Here is a 22,513-nt window from a genome sequence, read left to right as displayed (position 1 = left end):
ATTGGCACAGTGCTTTGTGGAGCCAGCGGGAGGGGGAATTACTATTCTGGGCGTGTGTCCTGGCCAATTAGATGCTCAGTCCTTGCGTGATAGAAAATATGACACTTTCCTTTCTTCATTATGTATGGAACATCCTTTCTGTGTGTCCTAATGGAGCGTTTGAGCCACTTGATTCCTAAATGACAGTTTCTTGTAGGAAAGCCATTTCTCATGTCATTTAACAGCAGGAGGATGCGTGTCTGTTCTGTGTAAGAGCCTTTATTAGCTGGATGTCACTGTGACACCCCTGAGGAAGTCAGTGGTAGAGAGCTGGGGGAGCCGAGTGGGCTGGGTGAGAATCAGCCCAGGCAGGCAGCGGAGGAGCTCTGCTCCAGCGCCAGGAGGGCTCTGGGCACTTCCTATTGCTTCAAGCAAGGAAGCTGAAGTCTTGTTGGTGCTTCATAGAAAACTGCTTTGCTAGAAAGCTGCTTTTTTCCTGTGTGTATTTGCTGCCGTTTCAGATGTCAGGGGTGAGGTGCAAGCCCCTGCTGTAGAAATTGTGCTTGCAAACAGAACTGTTGCCTGCAGACACAAAAAGAGCCCAACTCCCCTTTTATGCATCTCTCCCCTCAAATCCCACCCTAGACACACAGCAAATGGTAGCTGGGTCCAAGCAGGGGATTTAGAACTTAACTGAGGAACTAAGCAACAGCAAAATTAAGGGAAACTTAATTTCTATCAGGTGTTTATTCTGAAATGACCTTTTGCCCCTTGACAAACTTGTCCCAGAAGTATTGGTAGGGCAGGCTGATACTTTGGTGCTTCAAGGAGCCTTACAGGCAGCACTGATGTGTGTATGTGGGTGTGTGAGAGAGATCTCTGCAGTTTTACATTAAAATAAAAAAATATGCAGTACAAACCACATGGAAAGGACTCAATTTCTGCTGTAGAGAGTGACATTTTGTGTAGCATAAAATAAGGCTGGCCACAGTGTGGCTGCTCTGGCAGAGGTGACACCCAGTGGGCTTTCAAAAAGAGTTGCCATGCAGCCTCGGCTGTTAGATGCTGTATTAGATTTCTGTTGTTGGCCAAGAGATGGGGCTGTCATCACCTGAGACACAGATAGGACTAGCTGTTGAGTCTTATCCCACTGGTGACAGTAACATAAGGACAAGTGGGTTGTATGCAATGACATAGTGTGCTATCAGCAACGGGCTGAGATGTATCAAGGTAAACACCTGCCAATTAATAACATTAATTGTCATCTTAAACTGCAACTGCTGCCCTTCAGTTTAGATTTGGCAGGACAAAGGTCACAGATGCAAACCATCACCCTTAAATCCTCAGCTTGGCTTTGAAGGCTCATTTGGAAGGTGTGCATATACGTATGGGCATCCGTAGGCATTTAAAAGGTGGGTGCTTGTGTGTCTGTGTGGGTGGATGTCCCAGCTTTGCCTTGTTTGCAGTAGGAATGTGAAGAGAGAGACGGGTGTCAGAAGGACTTTGAGTTTGCAGAAGTTGGTCTAGAATATAAAGAAGACACCTACCTCTTCAGTAGGTAGATTGATAACAAATACCCCATTTTTGAAAAGTTTTGTAGTTATAGCAAGTTATAAAAAGGGTTATAGAGGATGATGTGTTTGAGAAGAAAGCAAACCAGAAGTGGCTTGAAGTTGTTCTCGTCCTCCTGCACCTCCTCCCTCCTTCCCTCTTCATCCATCCATCCCCTCTGCAGTGATTCACTCTGAGTAACACTTCATACAGCAATTTCAACATGGCATTAATTTATATTGCCAATACACATGCATTGAGAATCTGGATAAATAATGAAAGTTCTGACAGACCCATACATATTGAAGCCCTAGCTGAAGCTGTGGTATTACATTCTTTAATGGTTTCCATTTCTTCTTGGAGGTTCAAGCTGTGTATTGCATCAGACTGACACAAGAGGAATGGTATGATAATGGAAAAGCAATGAAATGAAAAGAGCTTTGCTGTTCCTCAATCTGAAATTCCCCCCAGCTTACAAACCAGTTTTGGTGTGTTTCTGCAGGACTATAAAAGGGCTGATTGGGAGCCAAAAAGGTGGCACTGGGAATGCTCGTGTGGTGAAAATGAATGCTTAGTGGTTTACAGCATTTGCAAATCCTGTTGGGATATGCTTTGTGTCCTCTCCTAAACCAAAGTCCATTCCAGAATGGATCTGTGCCCTTTTTCTGATAGAAGTCTCTTGCCTATAAATAATAGAAAGCCCAAGTATAAATATTCTCTTTCATTGTTAAATTCTGATGCCTAGAATGGATGTTAGACAAAAAATAGTAAAAATCTGCATTAAAATAACATCCATGTCTGAAAAGTTACTTTAATTTTCATTCTCCAGTGGCTTGAAAGGCCCATTCCTCCATGTTATATGTCACGTAGGACTATTGAATGCCTAGGAACTAAAAAGTTATAGCTGAAGCCACAACATAATCCCTGGCTTTTTTACAGTTGTCTGCACTCCTGTTGCAAAGGGCACTGTGCAGCGGCGGGGTGTAGTGTTTGTGCACATCGCCTGGCAGTGGGGCCTTTGCTGTACTTACACTACCAGTTTGTCTTATTTTGAACTTGGAGGACTGCTTGCATTCTTTGTTGATTTCTCATTTATCTCTTAAATTTTTCTACATGCGTAATAGTAAATCTTGCAGTCTCTCATTTGCTGAGAATGGGACTGAGAGGGGCTTTTGTACGCGTCCCACCAGTCCGTAGTGATGCTGGAACAGCCTTGGGCATGTCCACACCTCCTGAGGGACTGCAGTTGGTTTATGTTGGTCCAGGTTGGCCCATCGCAGCCCTGAGGTAGTGGCTCAGAGAGGAGCATAGCAGAGGTGTGCTCCCTGCCTCATGCCAGCCCTCACAGAAGCTCAGGCCTTTCCGTACTGCTCCCTTTAGTGCTTTGGGGATTCACTTCCCCTGAGACAGAGGTGGTGTCTCTTTGTGGTGGTGTAGCTGAGTATTCACTCTTGTGCCAGAGCCAGGTATGACTGGGGGAGCTTGGACCCTCCCAGTAAATGCACCCACAAGAAATGACTTTCCTGTTTCTGCCCTGAACTTCTCTTTTCCCATCGTAGACAGGTGAATCGTCTCAAACAGAAACTGTCTCTGAGGAGAATAAGAGCCTGATGTGGATCCTGCTGAAGCAGCTGCGGCCTGGCATGGACCTGTCACGGGTGGTGCTGCCCACCTTCATCCTGGAGCCTCGCTCGTTCCTAAACAAGCTCTCGGATTACTACTACCATGCTGACCTGCTCTCCCAGTAAGCAGCGTGCAGAGCATGCCCAGCCCGGGCATTTTTTCTTATACTTGTGAAAATGTGTTACAGAATTAGCTCGGTGCTGGCTGGGGTGTGTTCGTGTCCTTGAAAGGCTCCCAAATAATACCTAGGTCACTGGATTCAACATAAATCAAGCCAGGCGCCAGCTGCAGTGACCTTTTAAAGATGGGCTGCTGCCAGGGAGGGGCAGGGAAGCAAGGAAAGCAGTTAAACTCCAGACAAAGCTACCTTTGCACATGCACATGTTTGCCAACATTGGCTGGAACTGATGAGGATTCAGCTCACGCCTTTGAGCATCTTGCAGCAGAGCTGTGCCACCTTCTGGTGTACGTGTGTACGGAGGGGAGTGGGACAGAGAGCAAAGAGGATTGTCAAGCACTTCTGGCCCCAAAAGCAATATAATTGTGTTGGTTGATAAATGAATAAGAAACATCTTTTAACACCATTGATGAGAGAGACCTGCTGGGAGCAGCAAAGTAGAAAATAGAAAATGTTATGCTTCTGGATAGGCCCAGCCTTCTCAATGAGATATGCCTGGTGTATTTTAAAACCAGTGTGTGCAATATTCAAATAACAGCACTAGTTACTCATGTTTATTCCACTGCCTCTGGGTAATTTTAGAATCGTGGTATTTTCAAGACTTGGTGGTGGTATTTGTAACATCTGAAGTTAAGGAATGGTTCTCCTCAGTGCTGAGATCTAAGTTTGGAGGTTTTGTCAAATAAACCTCTTTGTGGTATAGATGTTCCTTCTAAATTGATTTTGCAATAACTTCTCCAGGTTGATTTTAAAATCTGACTAAATGGTTAGAAATACCAGGAACTCTACTGTTTATGTTCACTTCCCACTTTGAGTGTGGAGGGCTTGGACGAGATGACCTTGAGAAGTCCCTTCCAACCTAAATTATTGTATAAAATCTCAAAGTCCTGAAAAAGGCCATGTAGCACATCAGCTTTAAAGATCTTTTAAGGAAGAGGGAAACAAAGAAAAAGAGAGAAAAATAGAATCGTCATTGATTTTGGTGGCATAGGTATTATTGCTTTTATGACTCACACTGTACTTAATGCTAGCGAGAGTGGCAGTCCCACATTAACATTCTTGAATGTCCAATCAAACCTGATACACTCCAGAAGTTTTATTAGGCTTTTTGCAGGAGTGCAGGGGAATGGGTGCCACTTTTTAAGACTTTATGTGTGTGTTGTGTGATGTACATTATGAAAAAAAAAAAAATTTCTGCTGGCAACTACCTTTTTCACGGGTAGCAGCACAGAAGTTACTTGCCTTTGGTACTGGGGAAAAACTATTGAAATTAATGTTATCATACTGGTGCCCAGTGAATGTCATGTGTGAACAGTGTAAAGGCCATTTTATGTTCTGTCCTGCAGGGCTGTCCTTGAAGATGATCCATACAGTCGAATGAAGCAAGTTTTGAGGTGGTATCTGTCCGGCTTCTATAAGAAGCCAAAGGTAAAAGAATGCATGAAATTGGGGTTGTAACAGGCATTGCAATCTTCTGCTATGGCTGTGTATTTCTTTACTGCCTTTCCTTTGACACTTTACTTCTTCTATTGTTCAGAAGACTTTGACCATTATGTTTAAAACTGAAGCTGCATTTGGTCTCAGGGTATATATTGAGTGCAAAATAGTGTTGACCATCTCAGAGCTTTTGCACTGGACAGTTAGAAGGCAAAGCTGGTCGTCAGCAAGTAATGTGTCCTCAGATGCCAGATTTTTCCCTTGGCTGAAAGCAGGACTTTTATCTCTCTCCAGGCCTATTAGTACCATCGTGCCATGTTTCCACATCAGTATGCATCTGCTGCATATAGTAGTTTAAATAATAAAGTTTTATCATCTTCTAAAGCTTTGATCAGGCAGAAGATTAAGTTGGCAAGAATAGCAGATGAATCCATGGCTCAGATGGAAAGATTAGTTTAGGAGGATACATGTAACCAGCTCTTCACTTTTGATTCTTGTGATTGGCTTTGTTTAAGACATCAGGGAGAATTTTGTGGCCATCTCTGTAAAGTTGGATTGCAAATCTTCATTTGTAGCAGGTTTTGATTGCTTTGCTTTTCAGGGAATAAAAAAGCCATACAACCCTATTCTGGGAGAGACATTTCGCTGCTGTTGGTTTCACCCTCAGACGAACAGTCACACATTTTACATAGCAGAGCAGGTAAGTTGCTTTATTTGGATGCTCAGGGGTTACAAGAAGCAGCCTGCTTGCGCCTCCATGCATGGGAACACACTCCACAACTCACCCTGGGAGAGGAAATTTGAGTTTTGTGTAAAAATCCAGAATGGGAAATGGGGTAACCTACCTGCTGATCTTTTTTCTCTTCAGATTTATAAAGATTACCATGTGCTTTGGCAGGCACATAACATTATAAAAGCGGGTGTCCCGTATATAACATTAGCCTCTTGTTGTGGTTTAACCCCAGCCGGCAGCTCAGCCCCACGCAGCTGCTCGCTCACTCCCCCCAGTGAGATGGGGGAGAGAATCGGAAGGGTGAAAATGAGAAAACTCATGGGTTGAGATTAAGACAGCTCGACAGGTAAAGCAAAAGCCGTGCACACAAGCAAAGCAGCAGAAGGGATCCCTTCCCCTCTCGCCGTGGCAGGCAGGCTCAGCCCTCCCCAGCCCAGCCGGGCTCCAGCACGCCTAACGGTGACTGGGGCAGACAAACGCCGTTGCTGCGAACGTCCCCCCCTTCCTCCTTCCTCCCCCAGCCCTGGACCCTGAGCACGGCACCGTACGGCCTGGGGTGTCCCCGCCGTGCCCCCCCAGCTCCTCGTGCCCCCCAAACACTCGCTGCTGGGGTGGGGTGAGGAGCAGGAAAGGCCTCGGCTCTGTGTGAGCCGGCTCAGCAGCAACGAGACCATCCCGGTGTTCTCACCACTGTTTCCAGCACAAATCCCAACCACAGCCCCATACTAGCTACTGTGGAGAAAATTAACTCCACCCCAGCCAAAACCAGCACACCTCTTCAACAAAGACCTTTTCCATGGCCTTCTGCCCTGCTGTTTTCTTATTATTAATAAAACATTGTTGTGGTTTGTGTTGCCTCTGTCAAAAGGGGCATAAAGCATATAACCAAATCCTACCTTCCTTTATTTCTAAACTTTCTGTAATGATTTTAATAGGAGTAAATTGAGGGCCTATCACTATGTCTCTGGGGATACATGAAAGGCAGAGCTCGCAAGTAAACTTGTCTGACAAAATTTCGTTTGAGGTTTACAGTGTTAATAAAGGGATCTGAAGACCATGTGGACTTCGGTCCAGGAAGTCCCTGTTTCACATACATTTTTTTTCCTATTTAATCAAAGAATTTTTTTTCAATTTTATTTTATTTCAGCATCCATTTTATGGAGGTTGTTCAAATGCTGCCACAAAGTTCTGCACTGTCATTTATTGTGTTGAAAATCTGACAGTGTGCCTGTTGGCCTGAAGTGAACTCCAATGCATAGGGACAAGGAAATATGGAGTGGGGGAGAAAGTTTACGTCTATAATGTTCTCATATATAATGGTCTCAATATAATGTTCCCTCCTTTAACACTGAGGTTAATGGTACAGATGGGTCTTAGAGGACTCTGCTCAGTCCTGTGGCCTTTGTCTTGCACTTTCCCCAGATCATGTGTAACACCTTGTGAGGTTGTGTACACGCCCTCTGCTCAGCTTAGCCTGTAGAGACTGCTGTAAATGACCCTGACCTGTTTTTCTTCTAGGTCTCCCATCATCCGCCAGTGTCAGCTTTTCATGTCAGCAATAGGAAGGACGGATTCTGCATTACTGGCAGCATTCTAGCTAGGTCTAAGTTTTATGGTAAGGCATTAAGCCTGGGCACCTTCCAGGTAACATCGTGGCATCGGTTTTGGTTTGTTTCTCAATCATTCCTGAGCGTGTTGGGAGTTAAGAACAAAGCGATGCTTAAGACATCTACCATCAGGACACCCTAATTCCTTGTCTTGGCTCGCCTGGGTTTTCCCCATTTCCACCATTTCAGTAGGAGATCGCACTGATGTTAAGAAAAAAAAAAATCTGAAAAACTGAGAGCTTTAAAAACTTGGTTTTCAGAAAGCAGAGGTTCATGACAATGTGTAGGCAATTGGTTGTCAGGCTACTTTGCATATACTAATAGATGAGTCATTTTATAGCTATCTGATCATCCAGCTGACTTTTGCAAAAGTTTCTATATAAATGTAACCATTTAGCTCCCAGATTTCTGAGTTGAACCCTAGAGCTTCAAAATGTCCTCCAGTCTTTTAATCGCAAGGGAGACAGCACAACTGCAGGCCCTGAAACAGTGTTGCTCTTTGAAATAGCTTTTTTGTTTATACAAACGCCTCTTGAGTACTATCCCCCGGTACACATATTTGCTGAAACACTTGTAAATAGTCATTGCTGTCCTTCTGGCAATTTTGGTATTTGGGATCATACACAATCAGAAAGTTGTGAGAATAGAAAGACCTGAAAAACTAAGCACTGGAACTGCTTTCTGCATCCTACTAATGACGTTTAATCTACTGCCCTTTCTGCAGGAGGGGCTAAATGCCAGAGCAAATGAGCCCTACAGCAGAGTATATTAGACCTGCCTGCCTCCAACAGTAAATGATTTGCAGGGTCCTGAATTATTAGCATTTCATATTTCTGTTTTCATTAGTAACCTACATTTAAATGCAAATGTTTTTCTAGAGTAGGATGAATGACCAAGTATAATGTGCATTTTTAATATATATGTAATTGTTCTTTTAAATTCTAGGTAACTCACTTTCTGCACTGTTGGATGGGAAAGCAAAGCTTATGTTTCTAAACAGGGGGGAAGATTATATAATTACTATGCCATACGCCCACTGTAAAGGTAAGTTATGACTGTTCAAATAGGAGGCACACAGAAAGAATAATATAATGATATCTTACTGACTAACTTTGCACTGGCTCTCTTCTTCCTCTCGAATACCTCACACCACAGGGACTGGTAATTCCAGGGAGCAGTTGCTCCACACGAGTCATAGTGCTCAGCAGAAGACTGGTAATCCTCACTGAAGTCTTTTTGATTTGTCTGTGCAGAGCTGAGAACAGAATTAGGCCCATCTAAGTTAGTTTTGACACTATGTAAAAACAAAAAACTACTGCATATATGCACTGCAGATAAAATGAAGATGGAAGGAATAGTAGTACATTTCTGAGTTTCTGAGGGGAAAAGGTTTTTCTAATGTTAACACTGAAATTGTTTAATACATTTTCTGTTTTTTCGAGAAGAAAGGAAATTCCTGACTTCTCTTCTGATTTCTTTGTTACTCTAACCATGATATTCCTCAGTGTATGAGCTGCCTCACAGAGGCTGATACCGCGTGGCTTTGCTCTGTCGAGCTGAATGTGCACTGAGGCCAGGGCATACTGCTGTAACTTTGCATTTCTCCTTAGGGTGGTAAGCATCAGTGGCATTTCAACCACAGGGATAAAATTACTCCCGAAGCAGTTTGATCCAATTTTGTTTTTTGAATATTTTTTATTTCAACATGTTGACCTCTAAGTTAATATCTATGAAGGGTCTAGCTACCTGAAAACAGTAACTTCTGTAAATCACCCCCTCTGTGAACTGTTCCTGTGCATAAATCTTTTCCCTGTCAATTTTTCTTTTTCTGCACATGACCTTTTCAGAAAATGGTAAGCATGTATAAAGGAGTTCCCTACATGACTGCTAGTCTCCCAGATCCTGCTGAATCCCGTTACAGCTCCTCTCTGCCCCGTCCACCCTGATGAGAAGTGACTGGGTCTGTTTAAGCACTAGTATAAATGAAGTTGCTGGGCACAACTTTCCTTATTTTTCCTTTCCCACTTTCAGCTTGCCACAGATGCACTGTCAGCACCTGTGAGTCAAGCTATTTCCCAACTGGTGTAATAAATGATGAATATGGACTCAGGGGAGGATTCTCCATGCTTATAGTAAAGAGCCATTTCCTGGAAACTTTGTTTTCTGTCTTTTCAAAACTTTAAGCCAAGTAGTGAATTTCACAGCATGTCAGCGAGAGCCAATTTGAGTTGAGAAAGCAGATTGCTTCCATTAGAGCCTCTCTTATGTTTCTTTTTTCCCTTTCAGGACTTTTATACGGTACCATGACAATGGAGCTTGGAGGGAAAGTTACCATCGACTGTGAGAAAACTAACCACAGGGCAGAACTGGAATTCAAGCTCAAGGTAAGAGACATTGAGGCCACCATTTTGAATGGGTCTCAGGCTTGCCCCTGTGCTCCAGGCAAGGTTTGACCTTACACACCAGTTCATTTATGTACCAGCAATGAATGTGTGCACCACGGAGTGGCCTACCCAGAGAGGAGGCATCATCCTGCAGTCAGTTTTGCCTGGTGCAGCTTGATTTGAACCCAGGAAGCCTGAATTTTACACATGACTTGTTCACTGCCAGCCAGCTGGCTACTGGACAGACTGTTCTGAATGTTTGGCAATGGCAGTGTGGCTTCTGTTCAGGAAGGCACACAATTACTTTTGCTTGCAAAATACGAGGTGTACAAACTACATTGAGGCAAGTTAAGATGTGGATCTTCAATGCAGCTCTCCAGTAGCCATCACATACATGCTCTTACCTTGCAGACATTACAATGAACTGTCCCTTGTGTTTCTCAAGGCTACAGCACCTTGCCTTGACGGTAGGCTAAGAGCCCATTTTCAGGCAGATAATTTTGAATGGCTGTCACACTGACAAGCTGCACTGTCATTGCCTTGTACTAACTTGTTCATGTAGCTGTTGACTCACCTAGAAAGCCTGCTGATGCAAATTTATGGTATACAGATAAAATGGAGAAATTGTTGAGCATTCCTGTAGTTACATGTGTTAAAATATGGGAGGGAAAGTGATGGCCTGTAACTTTTCTTGGACAGTGAACTTGCTTTTTAAGGAGCACCCATTTCTCTTCTGTTCCAACAAATATTTTCTTGCCTGGACATAAAATGAAAGATGGAGAACTGAGAGCCTGCAGGACTTTAGGGTTACAGCCTTAGCCAACATAAATGTGAGAGATTACTGGAGTTAGAGGAGTCTTTTGCAGACTGCATGTTTCTGGGGGTAAAAATAATTTTCTGACTTTATTTGCCCCTACAAAGTGAACTGTTTCCCCATGTACTTCCTTCGTGTTTGCATACACTTGTCTTTAAAGCCTGTTCTTCCCACAGGCCTGACGTACTGTGTCGAGGTCAACGGAGTATTTCCCTGTCTTTGGTCAGCGTTGTCTCAAACCTACAAACACTTCAGATCTTAAAATGCAGACCGTTCTTTTCTGACTTGAAAAAAATTTGCTTAGTCCAAACATGACTCAGAAAGGTCCCTGTGGCTTAATTATGTGCTCTGAATATTTCTTAGCTACCTTTTTTAGTAGAATTATGAGAAGTTAAAAGTGAGCCCCATAACTTTGTTATTAATTTGGATATGTACCAATTCTCTGCTGGATTGCATACATGGACTCTTGAGATACTCGTGATTTCTTTTTCCATGGGTGTTGTGGGAAATTTGGTTTTATATTGTTATTTAAAAAAAATACTCATCTGCACAAATGTTATTGGAAAGTAGCTGCTAAAATGTCTGAAGAAATGTTGGGTGGTATGAATGAAAGAGCTGGTCCCTCTCTCGCTGCTGTTTCCTGTGTTTGGCAGGGAGGAGGTGAGGGGAATTTTCCATTGTTCTGAGAATCTTTTCCTTGACTCTGGAAATACCCTTTTTCATTTTTTTGTTTGCTGCTGACAAGAGCTTCTTCACACTGGAGACTTCACACAGATGCAGCTATCAGCAGTGCCACACTGCTGTTGCTGTCCCATAAGCAGGAAAAGTCACCAACTGCATTAGTGCTGCTCCTTTTCTTTGGACAAGGCTGCAAGTACAAGCCTGCAAACTACCGTGATTCTGGACAATGGGAGGGACTTGCCTGCATACACTTATCCCAATGTCTAGCTGACAAAAAATGTATCTGCAATGGAGGCGAGGCCTAACACTGCTGAATGTTAATGTACCTGAAGGCTTATGTCCCTTCCTGCAGCTCCTACAGTGGTTTTGGTATTGCAAACAAGGGGAGGAGGGCACAATGACTGACAGTCAAAATCCACGTTAGAGTTTGTTCTGCCTTTCCCCAGAAATAGTGGAAATCAGGCGAGTTGCACTTTCCTTCCCTCCTGCTGCATCACTGTGTTTGATTCCCTTCCAGTTCTCACTAGACTGATCGTATTTTCTATTTCTATTCTCTCCTGACAGCCCTTCTTCGGTGGCAGCACAAGCATTAATCAAATCTCTGGGAAGATTAAATCAGGAGAAGAAGTGTTAGCAAGTCTCAGTGGACACTGGGTAACAGACGATAATCGAAGTTGCTGACAGTTTAATTGCGCGTGGCAGCAGGGTGCGTGGGAGCGCTGGCAGCCCTTGGCAGGCTCCCGTGTTGGAGCAGGGGCTGCGGGGTCCCGTGTCCTGCCTCTTCCCGCCGTCCCCAGGCAAGCAGAGCTTTCCGGCCACACCTCTCAAGGTCATTTACGCTTCCGTAGTGCCATCCACCTGCAGCACGAGTAACACTTGCACTCCCAGAGCCTGGGCCAGAGCTGGGAACAGCGAGGAGGGTTTCTGTCAAAGCCAGTGACTCTGCATTTAGGGTCCCGGGCTTAGGACAAGCACCGATGGCGGGAGACATGGTGTGTCTTACATGTGGTTGCAAAAATCATGAGGCTTCCTTTTTTCTTGTTGTGTTCAGTGCTTCCCCAGCTACAGCAGTATCAGGGAAGAATATCACAGGGTTTTAAATTCATCATTTTCACAGCAAACCTGTATGGTAGAAGGTGGTTATTCCTCTGTTCCTGCGGTGAAGGACAGAGCCATAGATTCGGTGAGGGTCTATCTGTATGGGCAGCTCAGAACAGTCAGCAGAACAGCTAGCACCTTTGCACACCTAGTATCCACAAGTGGACCACTCAGAGGCATCCTTAAGGCAAAATCCAGCAAGAATGAAGTTGCATGGTGAAGGATGTAGTGTAGAGTTTTGGTAAGGAGCTCCTGCTATCCAAGGCAAAAGCAGTGAGCCCTGGATTTGGGCTGAACATTTAGGTATTCATCTCAGCTGCATTTAGACATTGACATCTTCATTATAACTGACCTGTGCTCCCTTTCTAGTCCATAGGAATTGCCACTTCTGAGACAAGATTTGTCTCATCCTAAAGGAGGTATTTAAAGTAGGTCAGGTGAAATGTGCCTCCATAAAGCCCTTCCTATAGCAAGGTCCTAACCACAGCCTTTGGTACTGGGCTCCTCCTCTCAGGCAATCTGTCTTTTTACATAAAAGGCTAATGACCATTTTGAAATTGGGAGATTTGCCCTTTCTGAGAATATACAAGGAGAGTGGCTCCCCGTGCCTGAGGTTGCATTTCCATTCCGAGCAACCTTCCCTGCAGGATGAGCCATGGCAATTGTGGGTTGTGCTGGGCCGTGGAATACTTTGTGTGCACTGGGTTCTACGAACACCATCCGTGGGAGCATGTAATCGAGTGGCTCCCTGGGGGCACCGAGCCACATGGCTGCCTGCTGCTCAGCCTCCAGCCTTCTGTGTTTGGGTTTTATCAGCCTGAAAATAATTTATTCCTCCCTTGTTCTTTGTGCTGGTTGTTTGCGGTGCACAAAATTAGAATGATGTATAAAAGAAGTTAAATGGCTTTGAAAGGGTGGCTTCATAAGCCGCTGTTTGCAGTTGCATGCTGTGGATAGAATAGCTGCTGTGCAGCAGTAGGGACGTTGTTTGTTCGCTTTCCACCCTGCTGAGAGTATTGGCCTGCCCTCCTGAGCTCTGCAGGCTTTTCTCTGGCACAGTCCGGTTTCCTGACAGAAACCCGTGCAGCTGAAAGGCTAATTCTCTGCCTCAGGACCTGAAAACCAATGTGAATAAAGGAAGGAAGCAAATCCCAGTGCTTCTCAGCCCCAGGATCAAAGCAGCAGCTGAGGAGTTGTGTATATGCCCCGTAGAGACGCACGTAGTAGTGTTTGATAGTGCCTGCCTGCCTCCTCCCATCCATAGCTGGAGGATTCTTGGGGACCTGAGATCTGTTTTGGAACTGGCACCTCAGGACATGGCAGAGGAAATCCTGAGGGAGATTTTGAGGAGGGATGAGAGTCCCTTAGGGTTGAAGGCGTTTCACAGCTGAAGGTGTGGGAAGTGGACTCTGAGACATGCATCAAGGGACTGTGGCAGGGGAAGAAATTCAGCAGCTGGGACGCAAAGAAATTAGGCAGCGACAGGCAAAGCCAATAGCCATGACCAAAGTAAGGTTTGTATGATACTCATACCACATCCAGGCGGCTGAACGGCACCAGTGCACCTACTGTCCAGCAGCTGTAATTGTCTGATTCATTCCACTTGCAGTCAGTGTCCTGCTGTTCACTATATGCCCTGCAGACTGCCCGGTCTGGCTCCATGGCATTGCTGCGGCTGTGAGCAAGGCTGGGAAGCGGCTTAGGCCGGGACACAGCACTACTGTTTAGCCAGCCCCAGATCAGAGAAGTGCTGCTTAATAGCTGGTCACCAAGTAAATTGGCAAGGAATAAGGATGAAAGACCCATGGAATTTTGAAGTGCTAAAATGATATTCAGGAACAATATTAGAAAAACCTGGCCACACTGAGAAAAAAAAAAAAAAAAAAAAAAAGGGTGAAAGAATATCTCAGCTTTAGCTCTCCTTTCTAGACAGAACGCAATTTCAATAGGCTCTGAGTGAGATTTCAGCATTGAGGAAGAACAGAAAGACTGGAAAAGGAGATAGGGATCTTGTTTATTTGTGCTGGGTGGTACCTGGGAGGAACAGTGGGGAAAGAGCAGCATCTTTGGGCTTCTGTGGGTACCTCTGTCTGGGGACAAGACTAACAAAAGGGACCAGGTCCCGTGATTAATTCAGCCAGTGTTTCCAGGAATGCCTCACTTCAGTCATTTTAGAAAATTTCCAGAAATGTTCGGTGAGATTTAATGGGATAGAGGAGGAAAGAAAGCTTCTAACCAAGCTCTATCCCTGATCGCCCGGAAGCAGCTTCCATTTGTCAGGATTATTTCCTGCCTTGTGTTTTTCATTGTCATTAACCTTTTCACTTAATTTTTCTTCTCAGGATGGGGAAGTGCATATAAATGAGTTGAAAAATGGGAACACAGAAATGTTCTGGAACCCGACCAGTGAAGTACGAAGGCAGAGACTGAAGCGCCATATTGTGCTGTTTGAGGAGCAGACGGACTTTGAGTCGGAGAGGTAAGGAGCCCGGGGAATGTCTCGCTGCTGCTTCCCCGCTGGAAGCAGGGCTCTGAGCAGAAGGCTCCAGTTCCTCAGCACAGTCCTGAAAAGGCAGGGACCCACTTTGCCTGCACACATTACCCAGCCATTTACCTGTTTTTTTCCAGTCTATTGACTCAGGAGTATCTCAGTGAAGTACAGCTCTGAAATAACCAGGGAGCTGGGCTGAGAAATAGTGGAGGCTACATTTTGTCTGCTGAAATAACAACACTTCCTGAACTCCAGAGATCACAAACAGAGTTTCTGTAACTGCTGGAGTATTTTATGGAAGGGCAAGATGTCAATCTGAGGTTGGATGTCTTGTTAAGAAGAGCTGTTTCAACCACGGGCTCCTAAACTAGATGCAGGAATCATGTGGAAAGTCCTGGCAGGAGCAGAGCAGTAGTTTGAACCACATAACAGGATTTTATGAGAGACTGTAATTAAGCGATGTTTAACCCTGCGTTATAATCTCAGCTGAGATCTCCAATGAAGTCTGCACCAGTTGTTTTAGGGTAATCTAGATTACCTAAAAATATAGTCCTGGCACATGATTTAGGAAATGGAAGGAATGACTACCTGATGCAATGAGCATCCCCGAGCCAGTTCTTGAGCAAGAGCAGCTAGAGCAACATCATGTGGCATTGGCTTCGAACCAACTAGCCCTGCCATCTCAGCAGCACAGTTAGCCAGTACCAGCTAACATCCCGAGCCAGCACATGCAGTTTGCTGCCTGGCTCTGCATTACACTGGCCGCTTTCTATGGGTAAAGAAAGAAATTGCATGAAAATAAAACCACATGAACATTTAGTTTGTTCTGGACAGCAGTGGACGTTACAGGCAATAGCCTGTATTTGTAACTTACAGTTGTGCAAATGCTGTTGTCGCAGAGCAGACTGTAGTGCATTTCTCTGTTAATCTTCTGAAGAAGATTCTTTTAATGGAGAAGAGAAACCTCGATCTTGTGGACAAAGAATCTCCATTTCTGTGTTTACCAGGGTACTGCCAGAGCTGACTCTGTTTGCTACACCAGAGACTAATAACAATGCATGCATCCAAGGAATGGAGACAACAGGAAAAATTCTAGAGATCTCATAACAGACATTCCACCGAGCTCCTTATTATGATGACAGTTGCACGAATAAATTACCATCTAATCCAGGTTATATTCTGCCTGAATTGCTTAGGCTTTCCTGCAGTGCTGAAAATCACTTATTTTCACAAAGACTGGAGAGTCTCTGAAGCTTGTACCATTATGCATCTCACCACAGAGGGTCTGATTGTCTGACACATACAGCTCTTGATGGAGCAATTTGCCCTTGTCAGACAATTTTGTGTGTGTCCCTCTGGGGTTAGAATTAGAGGACTCGCTCTTTACACCACTGCATTCCTTAGGACTGACTCTTTAGGCCACCACAGTATTTTCTCAGCCTTTATTTTCACTCCTCCCTCCCCCACCCCCATCACTTTGAATCTGAATTGAGTTTCCTTCTTTTGTTTCTTTGAGAAGAGATTCATACACAGGAAAATGGGAGTGACGTGTCAAAAAGGACAGGAAAGTGTTACTCTGCCTTCAGTTAATTATTTACGAGGCTGCTTTTCTGGAAGTGTTGTGTTAACATATGGTGATAGAAATATAATGAAAGCATCAGTATCCCTTTTAAATCAAGAGCTTCACAGCAAGCTCCAAATTAAATGCAGTAATGTATTCATCTTCTAAATGGAGAACTGGTGTTTTGTGGAGCTGGGAATGCTGGAACAGCCTGGATCTCTAAGAGCCTATTCTAACTGCTAAACCACTCAGTAATGTTTTGGGAGAGCTAGCTGCTATTCTCAGAAGTATTTCCAATCTGAAATGAAGATCAGAGTGCTAGAAACTGTGGAGAGGCCTATCTCAGCTTTGCTATAGTAAAAAAAAAAAAAAAAAAGGTAATAATTTTTCTCTTGTAAAAGGCAGATCCTCTCCTCCAGGCAGAGGCTCAGTGAGACATCATGTGACAGATCATGTATCTTTTGGCAGCTGAAAACAAGTGCGAGTGAAAGCCTGTGCTCGTGTTTGCAATTTGTGAGCACGAGTACATACGTGTCCGTTTCTTGCAGATTGAATCAGCTTCCTACAGATCTGGATGCTAATCCTATATAGAAGTATGACACTGCATGTGCAGCTGCAAGCCATGCACATGAATTCAATTTCCAACACTTCTAAACTTTAAATATAAAGCCTTTGTATCAGGGATAGACATTAACACAAAGGCTCCTAAACATAAATGCTTGAAAGGGTAGGGAAGATACCAGATTCTCCGTTATACATCAGTCATCTCTAAAGAGGCCACTGACCTTGATGAATTGAGCAAAACTGTCTTGTAACTCACATGGACAGCACTGAAGGTTTTAATGAATACTGTAGGTGATGTTATCTAAGGGAGGGTTCCCCTGCTCTTCAGTCGATCACTGTATACAGCATTCAGTGTTGCCATTCTTACAACTAATTTACAAGCCAAAACTGAGGCTGAGCAATCCTGTTACACTTCCTCTGGAGCATCAACAGACTAGGAAAGTGTCTGCTCTAATGTTCCAGCTGGCAAAACACATTGTTGGTTTTAAGGTGGTTTAACTTGCTTCCCTGTTTATTTCTAGGCTGTGGCAGCACGTTACCAGTGCAATAACCAAAGGCGATCAACACAAGGCAACACAGGAAAAATTTGTACTGGAAGAGGAGCAGAGGAACGCTGCCAGGGAGCGGAGGGAGAACGGCACAGAGTGGAAACCACTGCTCTTCCAGCACGATGCCACAACTAACGAATGGCACTACAAATACGAGGAGTGAGTGGTGGGGTTGGGGGTTACGAACAGGCCGCACTGCTCGAGTCCTCAGGGATATAAGCAAGGTTACAGACCTGTAATTTGGGTCCTGCCATTCCCCAAGCTATGCCCTGGGCTTGCTCTTTCTGAGTTCCACGTCATTATTAGAATTCATATTCCTGATGCTAATTGGAAATAGCTGGAAATGAGGGCTTGGCAGTGGAAAATCTACAGCTATTGCTGCAATCACGTGTGGAATCATTTAGCAGAGATTTTCTACACCGTGTGTGCAGAGTTGGTAACTGTGCTCTCCTCCCCTGGCAAGAAAGGTGAAGCCTCTGGAGACTGAGTCCCCGTCACTGATTGCTAGGAGCGGTGAATGCAGAGGGAAGTGTCTGTTACTGCTCACACTGCATTTGTGGAAGCTCTGGTTACTGTCAGGAGTGAATGCCTGCCCTGATGCATGTGGAATTAGCGCATTGTTCTTGACATGCCTGGTGCACGATTCTTGCTTTTCTAATGTTTTTTCCTTTGGTCTCAAAAGTTTAAGACCCTGGGATCCTTTGAATGACATTGCCCAGTTTGAGAAGAATGGGATACTTCAGACCATGGAAAGACACTTATCTACAAGGATGTCAAACCACAAAACAACATGCATAAACAATCAAATTACGCGGCACAAGGTAAAAAGCCTGTTTTGGGGAATATAATATTCTTTATGATTGTTTAGATACACAGGCCTTTTCTGAAGCATTTTCATGTAAGCACAGCATAGGCTGGAAGGTTGGTTTTGGGTAAATATAGCTTACGACTGTAAACCTGCAATATTATACCATCATTAATTCCAAATAATTATAATTCTTGGTTGACATACTTATGTTTTGGTATTTTTCTTCCACGTGGTGTTAGTGACAGTGACTCTTATACTGGCTTTTGCACATGGCTAAGCTAAGCTGAACTTCACTGTTTCATGTTTCCAAAGCAGAAAACTTCTCATAGTGAGGCTGCGAGCAAGGTTTTGCAGTACGTAACAGATCCCACAACTTTGGTTTCCATCTTTGTCATCTGCCTTTACCACTTACTAACTCTCAGACAAGACAAGAAACCTCTCTCCATCCTCTCCCTTAAACAGGGATGATACTTTCTTGTTTCATTGCATTCATCTTTGGAGTGATATATGTCATTCCTAAAATGCTTTGTAAATGTAGACTGCTGTACTAGCTAGTTACAGCCCTTATTACACTGAAGAACTCGTCTCTTACTAGGTACATAGACTTTTCTTTTATAATACCCCAAATGTGAATGTCTCTGAAACAGTGACAAAGTTGAGGTTCGTAACTTCTTTTCAGACCCTCCAGTGAGAAGTTTGAATCAATGTGTTTGATTTACCCATCTGAGAGGTAGAGAGAAACTTTCCAAAATGCATCAAGAAATTAGGCATAAAAATACTGTGATGTTTACATCCTTCAGGCACCTTCTGAAAAATCTTCCCTGGGAAATTTGATTCTAAATTTTTATTTTTTTCATCCTTTCTCTCATGTATCTGGTTGGTGGGTATGCAACTCAGCAGAAGAACTCTAAAATTTATCACTGTACGTGTCAGTTCAAGCTACAACAAGAATAATTTGGATGGGTGTCTTAAGGATGTTATCATTTGAGGAAATGCTTCTGTATGGGACACGTGTAATAGCCTTAATTAGCTGCCAGGAGTCCGAGCACTAGGAGTTGCTGCAAAAGCAGTCAAACTTTGCAATCTCACAGATATTCCCCCGCAACCCCGAATTACTTTGTTCGGAGTCAAACACAAGAGTCTTCAGCTTGATGGTGACTGAGTCTCATTTAATCCCTGTTTTATCCAGAGGTCTGCCAAAGACTGCAGGCGCCGCAAAACCAGTGATCAGCCGTCCAACCACAGCCAGAATACAGAGAGCAGCTGTTCAACGCCAGAGTCGGTGCAGGAGCTCTCTGATGACGATGGCAAGTATTTGGGTATCACTGGGTTGGGCTTTGATGTTCTCCCCTCCGTACCTTATTCTCTGAGCCAGCCCTGGAACGTTTCCTGGCCCAATTAATACTGTGGGCCCACAAGCAAACACAGAGAATATTCTGCTCTTCTGTTCTCCATCTGTACTACTTCTCTTTTTGCCTTATGCTATCCATGCCAATAAGGGCTTCCCAACTCCTGGCACAAATGTGTTGGAAAGGCACTCTGATATTCCAGTCAACAGACTGGAAACAGGCTTCTTTCCTCATTCCTTTTCTCAGCCTTTGTTGGAGGTGGCCTTAAATGTTTCAGAAATGGGGGCAGGTGTGAGCACTCCATTCACCTTCTCTCAGCTGGGGAGCATGCTGCAAAAATTGTTTCCCGAGAGCCAAGAAGGGGCCCCAGGTCAGTGTCACAGGACCCGTTCCATTAACCTGGGTCTTCAGGGCGGAAGATTCCATCCCATCTCCTTCTCCCCCCATTTTCTCCTGAAAGTGTCCCCCCAGCTGTGACAAATTGATCACATCCAGCTACCTGCTGGGTGAACCTGGTTTGTGTTTCATCACTGCCACCAGAGATGGTGATGCAAAACATAATGTCCTTTAATACCTTGCTGCAGGGTTTGAAAGCCTGTGCGCTCAGTGTGGGAAAGAAATGAATCACCTGAAGGAAATTCATTCAGCCGTGTTATCCTTACAGAGAGCCCAACAGGACATACACAGGTAACCATTTTCTCATCAAATCAATGATTTTAATGGGCTAAAAGTAACCTGTGGCATTTAATGCCTCCACCGTGGCCTTTGAAGCGTCCTTATAAGCTGCAGGGGTTCAGTTAACAGCTGCTTTAATAGGTAACCTATTAACACACCGGAAAGGCACACCCACCCCCTGCTTGAAACAGGGAGGAAATCTCTTCCTCTTAAGACTCTCTTTATGGGGCGGAAAGCATCACCTCGGCACATTAAGCATCTCTTGGCCGTCCCAACTGCAAAACCGCTGCAGAAGCTGGGAGGAGCTGGGCCAGGTCCTGGCTATGAACAAATCTCTGCTTGGCCAGAAGGTGTGGGGTCTCCCTTATCATCAAGTATGTTATGAATTGGCTCAGTTTGCTGCAGAGCTGCAGGCGTGTGGTCTGAAAACCGGTGCCCATGGGTGAAAAGCACTAAATTCCAGCTTTTTGTATAAATTGCTAATTGCTGTCTGAGGGAAGCAGTGAGCACACCTGCTTCATCTACTGCTGGCAAAGGGCTTTGCCCTGCAGACTCCCATGGGGAGGGATTCACTGCTACGTCTGCTTCCCCTCTGTGTAAGGAGTATCATCCAGCCCTTCAGCAGGGTGGGACCACACGAGGCTCACTGTTTCTTCATGCCGGAGCCATCAGTGATAGGACTTTAGCTTTTCCCTGCTGCTCTTAGGGGTGTCCAGGGCAAGTTCTTGTATTTGGGAAGGTCCAGGCATAGGTTTGTGAGTTTGTGCTGGAGGAAGAGATTTCTTGGGGTTTGTGCCCTTACACCTTCTCATGCTGCCCGGCGTGCTCTGCCTGATCCAGAAGCAGCCAGGAGTTCTTATCTTTCTGTTCAAAAGAGGGGAGGTAAATTCTGCGGGGCACAGTGCTGTACCCATGAGGGTACCTCTGAAGTGTGGGGATCCCTCCTGGTGTGGGAGCTGTGGGTACGCGCACACGTGTGGATGCACACCTCCTACTGACACACAAATAAACGTACTGCTTTCTTTTCCAGAAACCTCAGTGCTCTGAACAAAAAGTCCTTCCACAGGAAGGTCTCTTCTGAAAGCTTCCTCCTGGACTCTCGCTGTTGGTTTCTCCTCTGCATCTTTCTTACGTGTCAACTATTCATTAATTATGTCTTCAAATAAAATCACTACGTTTGGCAGCAATAACGATTACTGGCTGCAGGAGGGGGGCCACTTGCGCAAGGAGCCCAGAGAGGCACCAAAGCACTTTAGAACCAATGTGGCAGAGGTGGAAGAAAGTTGAAAAACGAGGTTAAAAAGGGACCTAGGAACCTGCAAAACTTTGTTCCTGCAGATTATGTCATTTTTGCCTTTTACATGTACATCTCCAAGGACCTCTTAACCTGTATGGGCCTTAATGCTGAAGCCAAATGTAGCTTTAATCGTGCAATTTGTTTTCTATGTCTTGTCATTTTCTGATGCAATTAATAATTACCCAGCAGTATTGGTACCCCCAAAATGGTAAACACCCCAGCGTTTGGGACAGGTTACGCCGGCCTGGGTCATAGCTCTACAAGTGAAGGAGTGCAGTGAGGGAGCTGTAAAGAACTGATGTCCACGGTGCCTGTCCAGCTGCCTTTAATTATGGGAGGGAGCACACTTGGTCCAAAAAATCCACCCCCGGGATATTAAGTCATGATCTGTTTTGTCAGCACACACAGAATGGGACCTCAGGATGTGTTTCATTTTCCATTCCACAGGAACTGTAAATATGCACAATTTCCTAGAGCCGTTCCTCTTTAGGAAATGGGAAGCATTCAGTGGAAGCTCCTCGTTTGGTTACGGAGCTGTCTGGTGTCCTGGATCAGGCCCATCGAGTGTAGCATCAGACATGCCTGTTCGTAAAACCTGGTCACTTATTATTGTTATTATTTGCTATATGGCTGTTTTATAATATCACACACTAGCATTATAGAGAGGAATCCACTGCCCCAGGAGAGGTGAGAAGGATGGGAGCGATATAGATGTACGTGAGTTTGGTTGTAGGCACATTTATTGTCAAAGGTCAGGAAGGAGGAAGGGTTTTGCCACTGCATTGTTCAACTCTGTTAATAGTCTTCCTATTTTACACCATTTTTTAAAGATTTGCAATATTTTCTGTAGACTGCGGACAGTACTAAGCCTTTCTTTTCTGGCCTGAAGTAGTTCCAAGTGGTAAGTACTGCTATATATACAGCCTTAAAATACTTAGTGGTGGTGCCAGTCTGGGCTATCTTTCAATGTAAATGTTTCCAAGTTTTTAAGTACATTCCTCGTCATATTCCCCAGTTAGGGGAAACCTGTTTGTGCTTGATATGTTGAAATAAAACTACACACAACTTTCAGTGGCAGTCTATCTGACATTATTTCTGTGTTTGAACTTGGGTTTGTGTTTTATAGCATTTTACA

At 44.5% G+C, this 22,513-nt stretch overlaps 1 protein-coding gene across 7 annotated transcripts in view; it reads left to right on the top strand.

Moving 5' to 3' along the window:
• Positions 1–22,449, top strand: part of OSBPL5 (oxysterol binding protein like 5) — a 145,069-nt gene extending 122,620 nt beyond the window's left edge. For all 7 annotated transcript variants that reach the window (XM_032984930.2, XM_042785323.1, XM_042785324.1 and 4 more), the window contains 13 exons: positions 3,090–3,274; positions 4,678–4,759; positions 5,370–5,468; positions 7,020–7,116; positions 8,054–8,152; positions 9,395–9,492; positions 11,552–11,641; positions 14,428–14,564; positions 17,223–17,408; positions 17,932–18,070; positions 19,247–19,364; positions 19,991–20,093; positions 21,112–22,449. In XM_032984930.2, the coding sequence (XP_032840821.1) occupies positions 3,090–3,274; positions 4,678–4,759; positions 5,370–5,468; positions 7,020–7,116; positions 8,054–8,152; positions 9,395–9,492; positions 11,552–11,641; positions 14,428–14,564; positions 17,223–17,408; positions 17,932–18,070; positions 19,247–19,364; positions 19,991–20,093; positions 21,112–21,247 (1,569 nt within the window). In that variant the 3' untranslated portion in view covers positions 21,248–22,449. The remainder of the gene's footprint in view (positions 1–3,089; positions 3,275–4,677; positions 4,760–5,369; positions 5,469–7,019; positions 7,117–8,053; positions 8,153–9,394; positions 9,493–11,551; positions 11,642–14,427; positions 14,565–17,222; positions 17,409–17,931; positions 18,071–19,246; positions 19,365–19,990; positions 20,094–21,111) is intronic.
• Positions 22,450–22,513: the final 64 nt, after the last annotated feature.

This window comes from Tyto alba, unplaced genomic scaffold (assembly GCF_018691265.1).
Source record: "Tyto alba isolate M040663 unplaced genomic scaffold, T.alba_DEE_v4.0 Super-Scaffold_8, whole genome shotgun sequence".
Taxonomy (NCBI): Eukaryota; Metazoa; Chordata; class Aves; order Strigiformes; family Tytonidae; genus Tyto; species Tyto alba.
Note: the sequence above shows the minus strand (reverse complement) of the source record. Positions and strands in the feature narration are given on the sequence as shown.